We start from the raw sequence: 17,287 nt of genomic DNA on the forward strand, positions 1-17,287 counted from the left end.
GACATTTTCTTGAATGCTTTATCATTCACAGGTTCTAGAAAGTAAAAAATCAATAACCTTCACAAACATTTAAAATATTTTACAATTAAAATATTACGCTAAAGAATGGACCACAGTAGAGACTTGGCTTTTTTTTCTTAAGCCAGTAAATAACCACCCAAAACACCCTAGAAACCACATGCTTAAAGTCCCCATGGAATAAAAAAAAATCCACATTTAGAAAATATAAGCATTCAAAACTTAGTCTGTCACTTCCACCAATATGGATCAATGATTTTGATGATATCACTCTGTACTTCAGCTTCTCATCAGATTTTCTGTCCAATCAAATGCTCTCTAGAATCTCAAGCCCCGCCCCCTACATTATTGCTGCAGCTGAAATCAGTCACTTGTTCACACATTTACTAGTTTCTAAATGGTGAATGGCACATAGTGCACTATATAGGGGATAGGGAACGATTCAGATTCAGTGCAAATATGATGATGACAAATATGTGATCGAGTCGGTCCAGAGACACGATAGCACAGAGCGGATCATGTGATCGAGTCGGTCCAGAGACACGACAGCACAGAGCGGATCATGTGATCGAGTCGGTCCAGAGACACGACAGCACAGAGCGGATCATGTGATCGAGTCGGTCCAGAGTCACGATAGCACAGAGCGGATCATGTGATCGAGTCGGTCCAGAGACACGACAACACAGAGCGGATCATGTGATCGAGTCGGTCCAGAGTCACGACAGCACAGAGCGGATCATGTGATCGAGTCGGTCCAGAGACACAACAGCACAGAGCGGATCATGTGATCGAGTCGGTCCAGAGACACAACAGCACAGAGCGGATCATGTGATCGAGTCGGTCCTGAGACACGACAGCACAGAGCGGATCATGTGATCGAGTCGGTCCAGAGACACGACAGCACAGAGCGGATCATGTGATCGAGTCGGTCCTGAGACACGACAGCACAGAGCGGATCATGTGATCGAGTCAGTCCAGAGTCACGACAGCACAGAGCGGATCATGTGATCGAGTCGGTCCAGAGTCACGACAGCACAGAGCGGATCATGTGATCGAGTCGGTCCAGAGACACGACAGCACAGAGCGGATCATGTGATCGAGTCGGTCCAGAGACACGACAGCACAGAGCAGATCATGTGATCGAGTCGGTCCAGAGTCACGACAGCACAGAGCGGATCATGTGATCGAGTCGGTCCAGAGTCATGATAGCACAGAGCGGATCATGTGATCGAGTCGGTCCAGAGTCACGACAGCACAGAGCGGATCATGTGATCGAGTCGGTCCAGAGTCACGACAGCACAGAGCGGATCATGTGATCGAGTCGGTCCAGAGTCACGATAGCACAGAGCGGATCATGTGATCGAGTCGGTCCAGAGTCACGATAGCACAGAGCGGATCATGTGATCGAGTCGGTCCAGAGTCACGATAGCACAGAGCGGATCATGTGATCGAGTCGGTCCAGAGACATGATAGCACAGAGCGGATCATGTGATCGAGTCGGTCCAGAGACACGACAGCACAGAGCGGATCATGTGATCGAGTCGGTCCAGAGTCACGACAGCACAGAGCGGATCATGTGATCGAGTCGGTCCAGAGTCACGACAGCACAGAGCGGATCATGTGATCGAGTCGGTCCAGAGACACGACAGCACAGAGCGGATCATGTGATCGAGTCGGTCCAGAGTCACGACAGCACAGAGCGGATCGTGATCGAGTCGGTCCAGAGACACGATAGCACAGAGCGGATCATGTGATCGAGTCGGTCCAGAGACACGACAGCACAGAGCGGATCATGTGATCGAGTCGGTCCAGAGTCACGACAGCACAGAGCGGATCATGTGATCGAGTCGGTCCAGAGTCACGACAGCACAGAGCAGATCATGTGATCGAGTCGGTCCAGAGTCACGACAGCACAGAGCGGATCATGTGATCGAGTCGGTCCAGAGTCACGACAGCACAGAGCGGATCATGTGATCGAGTCGGTCCAGAGTCACGACAGCACAGAGCGGATCATGTGATCGAGTCGGTCCAGAGACACGACAGCACAGAGCGGATCATGTGATCGAGTCGGTCCAGAGTCACGACAGCACAGAGCGGATCATGTGATCGAGTCGGTCCAGAGTCACGACAGCACAGAACGGATCATGTGATCGAGTCGGTCCAGAGACATGCATTTTTTACAGCATTTTTTTATAAAGTTGCCAGCATTTTCACAAAGATTTCATGGCCCCAGAATATTTTGTTGTATGAATATCTGAACACGCAATATATATAAAAAACTCTGCTTCTAAACAAATAAACCTGTTTTATTCTAGCTTCATGCATTCCTTTTTATCAACACTTGAATGTGCGTAAGTTTCATTAAAAAGCAACGTTTTGAGCAAAAAGCTGAGAAAATCGCGTTTTCTCATCCATACATGTTGGATTCACATCCAGATCAGTTTCAGAGCGAGGATCAAAACACAGATGGAGTCCATCAACAAAAGTTTCAGTCCTGTAGCTCGTCCTGGGGCGACATTTCATTCAGTAACATTAGGCAGTTTTGATTTATATCCTGTTTAATGTTGATGATCGCGTTATTTTACATATGCATATGATTACATATGATATCACTTGTTTTGGCTTCTTCTTCACTTGTGTTTTGATCAGGAGATTCAGTACTCGTTCACGAGATGTGTAATAGCGCCCCCTACCGTATCACAGTGAAAACAATGGTGGGGAAAGAGTTAAAGGTCCTGTTCTTCGTGATCCCATTTTTCAAACTTTAGTTAGTGTGTAATGTTGCTGTTAGAGCATAAATAATACCTGTAAAATTATAAAGCTCAAAGTTCAATGCCAAGCGAGATATTTTATTTAACAGAAGTTCCCTTTCAAAGCCTACAGCAAACGGCCGGTTTGGACCTCATCCCTGTACATCCTGCTTTAATGACGTCAGTAGAACAGTTTGTCGATTAACCTCCGCCCACAAGAATACGCGAAAAAGGGGGCGTGGTCTTGTTGCTCCCACGTGGAGAAGAGGAAGTGTTGCGTTCGGTTCGGTTCGGTTGCGTTTGTCGCCATGTCGTCGAGACGCTGTTATTTTCATCCCGGAGTCAAATCACCTTAGTTTGGCCTTCAGGGGCTGTAGTTTGAGCGCGTTCATCTCCCCGTTATGGTAAGAGGCGTGACCTTTCCGGGCAACGTGCCCTAAGCTGCTGTCGAATCACAACACGGGAACCGCTGGCACAATCAGAACTCCTTACGTATTTCTGAAGGAGGGACTTCATAGAACAAGGAAATTCTCAGGCCGTTTTGAGGACAGTGAAAACAGCGGTATACAGATGAGTCAATTGTGTGAAAAATACTGTGTTTTTTTACACATGAAACATGAACACATGTTATATTGCACACTGTAAACACAATCAAAGCTTCAAAAAAACACGAAAAACGGGACCTTTAAGAGGGTCGCCCTCTGATGCTGAAATTATTACTGTTACCTGCTTACCTCTTGTTTTGTTTTAGCCATTAATTTAAATATTCACATTCTTCGTGGTATTGTTTGCAGGGAAGAGAGAAGCTATTTTATTGCATTGCATTGCATGATAATTGAATGTTTTCACTTTAGTTTTGCAGAATTCCATTCACAAAACAGTGATATTTTATGTTAGTAAGTGGTGTTAAAAATGTGTGGTCTGTTGTGGATTGGGTGTGAGGGCCACTTTGTAGTCCCAGTCTGCCCTTGTTAATGTCAGTTGCACTAGTTCTATACATGTCAACAGTAACACAATTCCTCTGTCCTCAGACTGGTGTATTTCTATGTCATTTGTTTTGTTTGGTAACCTGTGATGGCCAAATATATTGGGAATTTCACAGAAGTTAAGCAAACCATGTTGCAGTGCAGTGGGTCATTTACAGAAGCTGAACATTGTGCTAAACATTTCTCTGTCCTGCAGAGTCGGTGGGTCTCCGGGGTCGAGTCTTGAGGAAGATCAAGGATCTGAAGTCTTCACTGCTGGACTCTGACGGGCCACATGAGTTCCTCTGTCCAATCACCAGAGAGCTCATGAAGGACCCTGTCATTGCTGCAGGTAGGATGTGGATTGAAGTTAGTTTGTACTGATCACAGACTTAATATAAACACAGTTGTTAATACTTGATTTCAATATGCATGTAATTCCTGTTCACTCAGTCCAAACTAAATCAGTTTGTGAAATTGGAAATCACAATGCAATGCATGTACTTCTGTTTAACCGGTGTGTGTTATGAACAGATGGATATTCCTATGAAAGGGAGGCGATCGAGAGCTGGATCAACACCCCCAATCGCTCAAGCCCGATGACTAACCTGCCTTTACAAACCACTATACTGACCACCAACAGAAGCCTGAAGATGGCCATACAGCGCTGGAAGTCCAGCCAGTGACCGCAGTTTGCTTTGTGTAAATGTGGCCGATTTTCTTTAATAGACAGAAAAGCTCTCGTCTTCGATGCTGATTATTCTCATTGACAACATTAAACATCAGAACTTAAACCTAAAGTAGTGATGAGTGTTTTCTAATCTCTGCATAATTAAGTCACCTTTATTTATACAGTGAAGCTTCAAACCAGTGATTCACAGCGCATATCGAACCGCCAAAGTCACGTGATTTCCTTAAACGAGGCTTCGTTGCATCACAACTGTTTTGAAACATTTAGAAATTTCAATGGTTTGCGTGAGGGGGCGATGATCTATATAGTTTTTACTGGATCTTGAATCAGTTTTATACATTTGTAGACATTTTTGTATACAAACTTTGTATAATAAAAGGAAAGTTGTAGTTAAAAGGTCAGTTCACCCAAAAATGAAAATTACCCCATTTACTCGCCCTCAAGTCATCCTAGGTGTACATGACATTCTTCTTTCAGACGAATACAATTGGAGTTATTTTTAAAAATGTCCTGGCTCTTCCAAGCTTTATAATGTTAGTGAATGGCTGTTTTTGTTTTGAAGTCCATAAAAGTGCATCTATCCATCATATAACTGCTCCACACGGCTCTGGTTAATACAGGCCTTCTGAAGCAAAGTGGCGCGTTTGTGTAAGAAAAATCTCAATTTTTAAAACTTTACAAACTGTAATCTCCAAGTAAGTACGCGCGTTTACGAGAGACTAACGTAGGACGCTCCGGTGAGAATATGCTATTTCTTGCGAGAACTACGTTTTGTTTTCCTCTATCCTCTGCACTTTTGCGTTTGTCACCAGAACTTACGTCATACGCTGGAACACGTGTACAGGTCTCTCGTGAACGTGCGTACGACAGTTAGCGGAAGTTTTATGGATATTATTCTTACACAAACGCATCACTTCGCTTCAGAAGGCCTTTATTAACCCCCTGGTTTTTGGGTGAACTATCCCTTTAATAGTCTCTTGTTGGCTTGATTAACCAAGCTCTCTACTTACAATTTAATAAAATTACAGATTATACAAACATTTCATATTTAATGGTATTAGATAATTGGTTAATTGCATTTAATAGATTACACTTTCAATAAAACATCTGCAATTGATTTGTAAAAAGTGTTTTTATGCATGTTTTTGGCTGTTTTCACTGCATGGGGGTTATTTGCAACAAACTTACATATTTTGTAAAACTGGTTTTATTTTTTATTTTATTCATTAAAAATAGTTAGGTTAGCTGATTACCTTAAAGTCCATAGATATCGCTGTCAGTTCGTACTGCCGTTAACACTTTCTCTGACAAGTGAACGCAATGAGATCTGTCCCCCCCAGGAATCAGGTCTCTTTTAGGACCTGATCAAATGCCTGATCAAAAGTTATTATTGCGATGTCTTGACTAATTATAACCTATTTAACTATTGTATGATGTTTATTACATTGTGCAATGTAATGTGTGAAATATACAATGAATGCCTGTTTATTGCATAATAAAACAAACTATGTTCTGTAAAAGTAGCCTAATTTAATATTAAGTGTACACAATAATAGTCATGTGGTACCGTATAGGCTATAATAATACTTTTAATAAACTAATTGTCATGCTAAGTACACCAAAACATTCATTTGAAACATGTAATTGGGACCTATGTATGTTGGAAGCAAAAAACATCCCTAATATAAGCTAAGCTAGCAGGCTAATCGGGTAGATTGTGTTTGACTTGTTTATACAGCTCTAGTCACCGCTGTGCTTTCTGTGTGACAGCTAACAATGGCCTGACTCAGCCGAGGGTAATTTGAGGTGTTGAAGTTGAACAGGCAGTGCAGAAGTCAAGCTAATGTACCTGGATTTAAATAGAGCTGTTAGATGGGAGTCAGAAAGACATTTAACTGCACAAATTAAATGCGTTTTTACTCAAAATGGCACATGAACAGAACATTGCTGAGCATTCTGGGAAAAGCTTTTACCAAATCCTCACATGTTAGTATAAAGAAGAATAAGGGAAATAAGTAAAAACTCATGAATCTGAATTTATTTATCATGCTATTAAAAGGATAGTTCACCCAAAAATACAAATTCTGTCATTAATCGCTCACCCTCAAGTTGTTACAAACCATTAAGACTTTCGTTCATCTTCTGAACACAAATGAAGATCCTTTTGATGAAATCTGAGAGCTTTCTGTCCCTCCATTAACAGCTACGCAACTACCACTTCTTTGACGCTTCATAAAGAGTTCATAAAAAGTTCATAAAGAGATCGTAAAACTAATCCATATGAATCGAGTGGATTAGTCTAAATCGCTTTATGATGAACAGATTGAATTTAGGCCTTTATTTACATCTATGAATTATCCGTAAAGGGATCATGATGCTTTTCATGTTTTCCTTTTTCTTTAGTGTGTTATGTAGCTGTTTGTATAAGATCTACAAAGTTACAAAGCTCAGTCTCCCATAAAAAGATTTATTCCATGTAAAAGAGAAGACCAATTCAGACCTAGCTAAAATGCCTTGATCGAATTGACCCTTTTCACATTTCCGGGTTTCTCAGGAGCGGAAGTTGTCATTAAACTTTTATAGGGGTGAATGAGTGACTTTAAATATATTTTCCGTGTTCCCATTTGCTGAAATAAAAGAAACTCCACAATAATGTTTTCACAACTTTCAAAAGAGGGGGAAAAAAAGTTGTCAATTTTACTGTCACTCCCCACAGCAGCCAAAACACCCTGTTTTTTTTTTGTTGTAATTTCATGCAAAGGTAATATAATACAAAGTATAGTGCTATGAATGTAGATACATTTCTTTAAAAAATGAAAATATTTAAAACTTAGGAGGATTTACGACGCTGATGACCGTTAAAACTCCCTCCCTCACGTCACTAGGTGGAAATATTTGCATAATGCCGCCCAAATGCATACGCAAAGAAAGAAGGCGTGGCTTCAGTTGTCAATTGTTGTCTCCGCCATTTTGTGGAGACGCTGTGTGTTTCTATTCAAAAGCAAAAGCTGCACTTTATTTGGCCTTCCGAAAGTGGACGCAATTAGTAAATGGTGGTTAATATTTATCTGGAACACTGTTCCAGAACAGTATAACCCAAATGTTCGTGTGTGTGCAGCATATTTCACGGAGGACAGTTTCCTGAACCTGGGAGAGTACAAGGCCGGATGTGGACAAAGGCTATTCTAAACAAAATTGGGCCATCTGGCGCTTCTGAATCAGAGCCTTGTAAGTATGTTTTATTATTTGTTCAAGTATTATTTGCTGTTGACTGTTCAAATGTAATATTAAGTGAGTTTAGTGAGTGTAGGGTAACTCGTAGTGTTTGTTTGTCGTTCTTGCGATCTAAAATTGAGAGATTTAGGTTTTTGTTTATATATTTATGTTTACAAACATAGTGTCCTCTGTTCTCCGCGTATAACTTGTGTTGAAAAGATGACAAACATAGATGTGTCCAGTTTCACACTGGCCGCTCAATCATGGCTGAAGATGCGCGCGCATATTGTGCTTTCAAACTGGCGGCGTTTAGTCACGGCTTTCAGAATCCGACTCGTGCTCGAACTGATACGGTAAAATTATAGACTGTTAAAAAATATGGACGTAGTGGCCGTGACGTCACCCATATTTTTCTGAAAGGAGTTTTTGAAGCCTCAAACCCCGCCGTTACCATTTTGGCATCGCGAAGCTCCCTGACAACAGACAGCAGGCAATCCACCTGCCACTCAAAATGGCCGCCCCTTAACTATGCAGAACTTTAATGGGTTACTTCACCCAAAAATGAAAATTCTGTCATTAATTCCTTACCCTCATGTCGTTCGACACCCGTTAGACCTTTGTTCATCTTCCGAAGATATTTTATATGAAATCCGATGGCTCAGAATTGGCAGCAATGACATTTCCTCTCTCAAGACCCATAAAAGGTACTAAAGACGTCGTTACCAGTGTTGGGGGTAACATTACAAGTTACTAGAGTTACGTAATCAGATTATTTTTTTCAAGTAACTAGTAAGTAACGCATTACTTTTCAAATTTACAACAAAATATCTTAGTTACTTTTTCACATTTATTTGACTGACAGCTCTCCTGCCCCCATGTTGAGAGTAAGTGCAGAGGTGTGTGTGTAAATATGATGGTTATTGTAGTTCTAGACTAAATGAGAGCATTTATTAATCTCACTTGCACAATAAAGATTCAGTACTCCTCAAAATTAATAAAATCAGTCAAATGCAAAAATCAGAATACTATGCAAACCTCCAATAATTAAATGTTAAATAAAACAAATATTTTTATGCATTTAATCTACCTTTATTGACCAATGTCGTGATGCTGACCTTTGATGATTCAGTTAAGCCATGAGCAAAAATTACTAGATTTTTTTGTTTTTATTGGTAAAACTTTTTTCTCCTGCGTCCTATTCTTACATTATGGCAGCACAGCAGAGCTGCGCCCTCTACTGTTGCATTTTTACCTCAGCCTGAGGCTTATTTCAATTTTGGTATGAAGAGGTCTTTAAAGGGGCTATATGCAACTTTTCCCCCAAAATAAACGTAACAATAGCCTTTTTATTTTACCATTTATGACTCAAACATCTCCTGATGAGCATACTGACACCTTGTCCGCTCACAGTGGGTGCACCTATAAGCCTGTATCCTATTTTTCCTATTTTCTGGCGGGTCGTCTTTTCCCGCGCTGTCAGCGGATGTGACGTCACAGCTGCGAGAGCGAGCAGAAAATGAGAGCAGTTCTGTTTTTTGGCCACAGGTGTCAGTCGCGAGTTTAAATTTCACAAAAACGCATATAGCCCCTTTAAATTTGCATAAAAAAATAGAACTTTTTTGTTATTAAAAAAAACAAGCCCAGCCCAGGTGAGAAAAAGTAACGCAAAGGTAAAGCAAAAGTAACGTAACTCATTACTTTTCTTAAAAAATAACTAAGTAACTCAATTAGTTACTTTTTAAGGGAGTAACGCAATATTGTAATGCATTACTTTTCAAAGTAACTTTCCCCAACACTGGTCGTTGTGTGTAAACATGCGTTTTTCTGCTGTAAAGTTGGGCATTTTAACATGAGCTCAATGAGATTCTGCTCCTTCTGGAGTCTGCCTCTAGTGGCCAGTCGATGAATTCACATAGTTTACAAGCAATGTCACACGCTTATAGGAACACCCACCTGGAGGACAAAACAAGGCTTTCCTCCATTGCCCGCCTGTCCCATGAGGCCATGGGAGAGGATTTATGAATGACAGGTATTCCCCCTCCCTCCCCAAACCAGTTCAGTGGAAATCCCGCCCTGCAACCAGTTTCATTGGCTGAGGTTACAGTGATTTAGGGATCGTTATTGTGATTGACATGGCCATTGAAATGTTTAGAATCGGCTCCAGGAGGGATTTCCGCTGAACTGGTGGTTTGGGGAAAAAAATCACGCGAATGGAATGACAGTGACGTAACCCAGTTATTTTCCTTTTTCTTCCCTGTAAATGTATGCTGTAGGTTGATGTATAATCAATTTGCTCTATTTAGACAAAACCATGCCTCTACATAGTGCTTTAAAATTGTGTGTGTGTGTCTATAGGATATACTGTATACAAAGCGTCATAAAGATGCATTTTGTCTTAATAGTCTTAGAAATCAACAACAACAAAAACAATACTACTCAAATGCTAATGCAGAGAGAGTGTGTGTGTGTATATAGCTATTATATATATATAATGATTATTATTTATTTAATTTTTTGTTGTTGCAATTTTTGCTTTGTACGCGGCAAAATTTTGGTTTGCCGCACCAAATCTCACTCTAAGTTTTTTTGAAAAGTTGGCAGCTCTGTCAGTGTTCAGTGCCGTGTTCCGTCGAGCTCATCCTTCCCTTCACAGCCTTGTAGGTTTGTTCTTTACTGTAATATTAATGTTAGCAAGCAGACCTTCCGAATGCCTGCACACTGGTCCATTTACAAATAGATGTTTTATATTTTTGTTCAAACTTTGCGGTTTCTTTTGCTATAGATAATTTACTTTTCATATTATAGAGCCATGTTAATTATGTTCTTAATTATGTTTTTTTTTTTTTATAAAAAAAAATAAAATAAAGTATAATAAAAAGAACCGGTAAGAATACTGTTAAAGTACCGGATCGATAAGCAGTATCGGTAAGAGTAGTAATACCATTAAAACCTTAACGATACCCGTCCCTATTAGTAATACGGTGGAAATTAGTAGATTTGGTTAGCATGTTGATTTACGGTGTGCGCCCCTAAAATTTCTGGTTGTGCCCCTAAAATTTTCAGTTGGGGGCCACTGTGCTCCTAGTGAAAAAAGTTAGTCTGGAGCCCTGTATACACATTTTTGTGTACAACAGATGTACTTATTAGGGATGCCACTATTCTCAATATAATAGCGAACCATTCGGTACGACATCCACGGTTCAATACACGCTTGTGAATTGCGTTTTTTCATTTATTTAATTTATTTTCATGCATTTTATTTCTCTCCAAATTGTCTCTGTTTGTGTGTGCCGGTATGAGTAAATATCCAGTCACTATGCACTAGGGATGCACGATTAAAAGATCTAATTGCGATTATTCTGGTTAAAATTGCGATTGCGATTTAAAATGCGATTTATTATTATTATTTTTTTACAAATGAAAAGTGTGTATATAACATTTTGTGTTTATATATTAATATGGCTAATAATAATAATTATAATTATTGCTAAATAAAAATAAGAAATATTACTATTACAATAACATTTTCATTATTGAAAATGTAAAATAGCATTTAATAATAATAATTGTATTTTACAGAACTTATTTTACAAAAACATTATGGGTTACGACCTGTTAGTATGCAGACAGCCTATGACTAAAAATCATTAGAAAAGGTCTAAGAATTTATTATAAAAATATATATATTATAAAAAATCTGTGCTTTTTATGATATCAATTTCTTAAAGTCTAAGTCTTTAATATGAAATATGAGCCTCTTATGCATCCACTGTGGGGATTAAAACTCCTGTACATTGAAGAAAAACATATGGATTGTCATATAAAATTCTTATTTTCTACCCAAAAGTGTAATTCATACTGATTTCGAGGGTGCCCTCGAGCAGAAACTCCACATTTGCGTCTGAAGTAATCATTCGTTTTCAGGAAATCCCTATTGTGAAGCTCGCTATAGGCCGAATAAAACGAAGATAGAAACACTTTGACTGATTAAACATGAAGATAATACTTCTGTGACAAGATATGGTGTATTTGAGTTCTTCAAGCCTTCTCTGGTATTTTCATAATAATAAAGTATTCAGTGCTGATTGACATTCTGTGATAAGAAGCCACATCAGCTCGACTGACTATATGAAGTAGTGATGCTCCGATCATGATTTTACATGGCCGTTTACGATACCGATTTTTTTCAAGAAAACTGGCCGATACCGATTTCCGATTTATTTTTTTGACACAATAAAATAATGAAAATATACATGAACAAGATGTTTATTTGGTATTTAACAGGCTAAATTGGCTTTTGGCTAATGAAAACAAGTCCGCAATCTGAAATTAACGGGAAATTTAATTGGAAATGAAAAGGCTGAAAGGTCAAATTAAAGGTAGAGATGCTCCGATCAGCATTTTTGGGGCCGATCACCGATTACCGATCACCAAGATCATGATCTGCCGATTGCCGATCACTGCCGATCACAGAATGGCAGGTGAATGGCAATCTTTTATCTATAATCTTGCAGAGTTTGCACCATTTGTAGAAATGAAACTAACTCTAAATTAACTGTATTGAGAAAAAAAACTGTAGAAATAAGCTAGAGTCAAGATCTTGAAGAACCACCAAGTGTTTATTTTAGAAAATGAGAACTTAAGGCTACTGTAGGCCATCTTTCCCAAATAAATGTATATAATAAATGTATTATCTCACCTAAATATTTGATCATGCAGTGCATTTTTGTTTTTAAAGACAATTTTTCAGGTAGGTCTAACATTAGTATTGAGATAAGAAATACTAAAGACATTTAATAAGAAATCAAATGTAAATTTATATTGGTCTTCCCTGAATAAATTAAATTAGATTAATCCTTACACTTAAAGGCCTGTTCACACCGGGACGATTTTCGCACGCGTTTATCGCCGATGTTTAACGCCTCGGGACTAAACAATGGGCGCCAATGTGAGTGTTCACACCGACGCGCAAAACGCCAGGCGTAAAAGCGTCATTTTTAAAAAAACGCCTCGGGTTCGTTTTTTTATTTTGACGCGGAGCGTAAAAAATTGTCCGACCAATGAGATCGGCGCTTTTATTCACGTGCCTGGAGCTGCTGAAGTGACAGTAAAACACGACTTGGTGGCGCTCAAGCACAAAACGGTCTTGCCGAGCACACTTTGATACGACAAAGAAGTAGTAAGTAGACAAAGAAGAAGATGGGCTGCTAATGCTGCTTGCCAGTTAGCAAAAAAGTGTGTGAATGGTTTTGTCCATATACATAATATGTCTATGGTTTTGGCAAGCACGTAAATACTGTCTCTCTTCTCCTTCTGTGTGACAAGCGAGTGTCAGAGGCTTAAAGTGCCGCAGCACCATCTTGTGTACCGGGAGCGCATCGACTGAATGTGCATGTTCACTCGGCGCAGCGCCAGTGAAAATCGCTTGGGTGTGAACACTCAAGACGGGCCGAAAAACGGCACGAAAAACGCTGGCGATAAGCGCGCGCGATATTCGTCCCGGTGTGTACAGGCCTTAAAGGGTAACTAAACCCTAAACCAACTTTTTTTAGTTAATGATCTGTAATACTGGGGCTTTATTAATGCTGTTCATTGATTCGAGTAAATGTTTTGACATTTGAGTATAAAGTGTTTTAATTCTATAAAATATGGTGTAAAACCGCCAAAGTGCTGCCCTCTTAAGGTTGAACGGTGGCTACTGCAGTTGAATTTTCCTATTGGACGTTGTGGTACATCGTGACGTAGGATGGTACCTCCAACGGCTCACTATTCGCCCCTGGCACGAGCTCAACACGCCCTCAGAAATGTTTCCCCCAATCACATGATGAGAACGGCTTCACTCCAGTATGAACTGTCATGTTACATGAAGTAAACATTATGAATGAAACTCACTGACACTTGCTTTAACATTGTATTGAAGAAAATACGGTTAAATAATGCAGTTGTCAGTACACGTCAGGCTTTTCTTGCGATATTATTGCCGCCCGTCATGTGTACAGATAATTTTCATACATGAGACGCGCTTTCAAACCCTGACACGCAAGTGGTTGCCATGGACGCAGATAGATTAGGTCAGTTCTCTTGCGCGGCTGCTTCACTAGCATCGTCGGCATCGGAGTTTGAGCAGCGGCTCGCATTGATAAGGCTCCGGGTTTGTGTCTGTTACAGACAATCCACCCTCCTCCACTTCAGGTGAATGTAGGAGAAATGACCGCTCTGTTACAAAGCTGGCGTCACTCCAGTCATTCTCCATCTTTGCGACTCGCGAGTCTGACAGCTGTCAATCAATCCGTCACTGCGGGTCTAAGGTGCACGCCCTCCGCTCAGCCCCGCCCTCGGTTCGTCCCCTCTGTGTCCGCCGGGCTCTGCCCACTTTTCCAGCATTTTTTGAAAATTGCCAGTGGGTGGAGTTAAGCTCTGAGCAGGGGTTTAGTTACCCTTTAAGGTTGCAAAAGTTAGTCATTCAAGAGCAGTGAGTGTCATAAAGGTTCATCAAACAACACAAGACAGAGAAACTCAGAGACAGCAGCAGTTTATTCGACAGCTGTCACTTTAAGAGCGAACACGGATACGGTTACAGTTGCACAAACGCTCACAAAACGAGTCACGACGGGGTTTACGTACACACTCGTCAAGACGGTAATTTAGTACATACATTTGTGTGTATCTGACCATTTCACTGCAATTTGTTCTCGCAAGCTTTTTGTGAGATGGCCTGTGTGTGTGTGTGTGTGTGTGTGTGTGTGGGCGCGCGCTCACGGTCTGGAGAGCGCGCGAGTGCTGAGTGCAGGGCCGGCCCTGACCAATTTGCTGCCCTAGGCAAGATTTTACTTGGTGCCCCTTGTATCAAGGTTTAGCACTACATGTTATCAGTCTAAGTTGCGGAAACACTGGTACTGTTTTATTTTTTTAATGCATTAATGTTTTTTAATTTTTATTGTTGTTGTTTTATATGATGTCCAGTCCATTCTACCCCGTCATTATGTTCATGATATTATTATTTTTATTTATTTTTTTAAAGGCTGATGATAGTTAAACTATACAAAAATAGCACCTATGCCACATTACAGCCTAAACACAAATCACGAGTAGCCTAATTGCATCTAGCACTCATGCACAAACTATTGAGAACTAGCAAAAGTGTTTGTTTTCCAGTAGATGGCAGCAAACTTCCACTAATATGCACATTCATGTTTTCACCATGAATTAAACTTTGGAGAAATTTAGATATTTAATGTGAAATTTACATAAAATGTAGCTATTTTAAATAAACCTGTATATAAATATCCTTACTAATTTCGGCAAATACATTTTAAAATGTCCATATGTCCCCTTAAAACTGCACGACTGTAGAGTAAAAACATTAGGCTATTAAAAAAGTCATATTACATGCGTTTAAAAAAAACAGATATGATTTTTTTTTTTTTTTTTTTTACAAAATACACTGTCTGTGGCCACTGGAGAACCCAGAACAGCTGCTTGCATATAGTTTAAGTTAAAACTGGAATTAATTAGCGTACATTAGTATTTTACTAATATGCAATTAAATAAACTGTTCATTCATTACATCACTTTACCTCTGTCTTTACACTGCAAAAAATGCTCTTCTTATTTAGTAATTTTTTCTTGTGTCCAGTCCAAACATCAAAAAATTCTTAAATCAAGATGTATTTACTATAGTAAAATGACATTAGATAATTTTTCCTTGTTTTCTGGGGGAAAAAATCAAAATGAAGTGAGTTTTAGCTTAAAACTAGCACAATTATCTGCCAAATGGGGTGAGAAGAATTATCTTATTTCTGTTTGGGACAGAAACAAGAAACAAGATTTCAATCAGAAACAAGATTATTTTTCTCACCCCATTGGCAGATAATTTAGCTTGTTTTAAGCATAAACTCACTTAAGAAAAAATATTATTTTACTTATCTAGTAAATGCATCTTGGTTTAAGAATTTTTAGATATTTAGACTAGAAACAAGACAAAAATACTACATAAGAAGAGCATTTTTGCAGTGTTTCCCTTATATTGCCTGCATCAGAGGGCTTCTGTTTTTTAAGACTCTACAATTCGGCCATCCGTCATAAATTATCAGGCAACTTTCACCGGGTCTACACCTGGAGCGAGCGGCCAAGCACCCTAAAAAATGAAAGCAATCCTGTCTACATTAGATGCGGCGAGAGGCGACACGACACAACAAATTCCATAAGTTAAACTGATCGCGCGTTATATTTCTGACGCACTTCAAGTAGCTCGGCGGGGGGAGATTGATGAGGCGGACCAGGAAGATGCGGCGGACTTAGTTAAGTTTTTTGCGCTTTATTTGGTAATATTTCAAATTAATATTAATAAAATAGTATCAGTAATAAATTTTGGCGCCCCTATGGATGAGTGGCGCCCCTAGCATTTGCCTATTCCGCCTATGCCACGGGCCGGCCCTGGCTGAGTGGTTTGAACACTGGCAAGACTAACAAATAAATGCAAATGATAAACTTTAGTGACGATGCGACACTGCCTCGATTGTGCAAGTGGCAAATCCTGTCAACTGTGCAGCTCGATTTTAGTGCAGATGCGATGATATGAAGCCATTTGAGCATTTTGAAAGGGAGAGAGAGCGCGCGCACGCGGTGATTCACTCGCGCTGTTTGTGAACTTGCGCAGTCATTTGAAAACTTTCTGTGAGACGTAAGTTATTTAATAGAAATATGAATTGTACCTCACCTTCAGCATTATAATTCTTTTACCCGCGCTGGAAAGAGAATGAGACGGTGTCGCTGCATATCATGTCCTCGCTCTCACGGCAGGTGCGGGTTTATGTGTGTCAGCTGCGATCGGTTCATGAGATCGGCCTTTTTGGAGACCGCCGATCAATCATCCCAAAGCGATTATCGATCGATCGAGATCGGATGCCGATCAATCGGAGCACCCCTAATTAAAGGCAAGAACTGCATATTCTGCAATCCAAACAAAGATGTTACTTAAATCAGCATTTGTTTTTAAATTCAGTGTAAAGAAAAAGTCTTTACCAGTGAAATTCAATAAAACCAAAGTATATAATTGTTCCAAAATGTTAAATCAAATAATGTTTAGTGCAACGAAAAAAACTAAGATGCTACAGCAGGTGCTTTTTAAATCAAATTAAGTCAATGTAATTTTAAGGTAAAATAAAAGGTAACACTTTAGAATAATGGTCATTAGTTAACATTAGTTAATGTATGAACTAACTATGAGCTGTACATTTGTTACTGTATTTGTTCATCTTTGTTAAAGGGTTAGTTCACCCAAAAATGAAAATTCTGTCATTAATTACTTACCCTCATGTCGTTCGACACCCGTCAGACCTCCGTTCATCTTCAGACACAAATGAAGATATTTTAGTTGAAATCTGATGGCTCTGAAAGGCCTCCATTGGCACAATGCACTTTACACTCTCAAGACCCTTAAAAGGCACTAAAGACGTCGTTACAAAGTCCATCTCACTACAGTGGTTCTAAAATAACTTTATGAATCGGCGACAATAGTTTTTGTGTGCAAAAAAACCCTAAATAACGACTTGCATAGTGATGACGATTTCAAAAGAATCATGAAGCTTCGAAGCGTTATGAATCAGTGAGTCGATTCAGCGGTTTGAATCGCCAAATTTCAGCAG

At 39.7% G+C, this 17,287-nt stretch overlaps 1 protein-coding gene across 1 annotated transcript in view; it reads left to right on the forward strand.

Annotated features, from left to right (window-relative positions):
* The window catches only part of LOC307129207 (WD repeat, SAM and U-box domain-containing protein 1), a 34,183-nt gene extending 29,660 nt beyond the window's left edge, over positions 1–4,523 (forward strand). Inside the window, exons 12-13 of the mRNA XM_079821434.1 lie at positions 3,951–4,085; positions 4,268–4,523. Coding sequence (XP_079677560.1) covers positions 3,951–4,085; positions 4,268–4,419 — 287 coding nt within the window. The 3' untranslated portion in view covers positions 4,420–4,523. The remainder of the gene's footprint in view (positions 1–3,950; positions 4,086–4,267) is intronic.
* The last annotated feature ends 12,764 nt before the right edge of the window (positions 4,524–17,287 follow it).

The sequence above is a fragment of the Gobio gobio genome, assembly GCF_949357685.1.
Source record: "Gobio gobio genome assembly, chromosome: 7".
NCBI lineage: Eukaryota > Metazoa > Chordata > Actinopteri > Cypriniformes > Gobionidae > Gobio > Gobio gobio.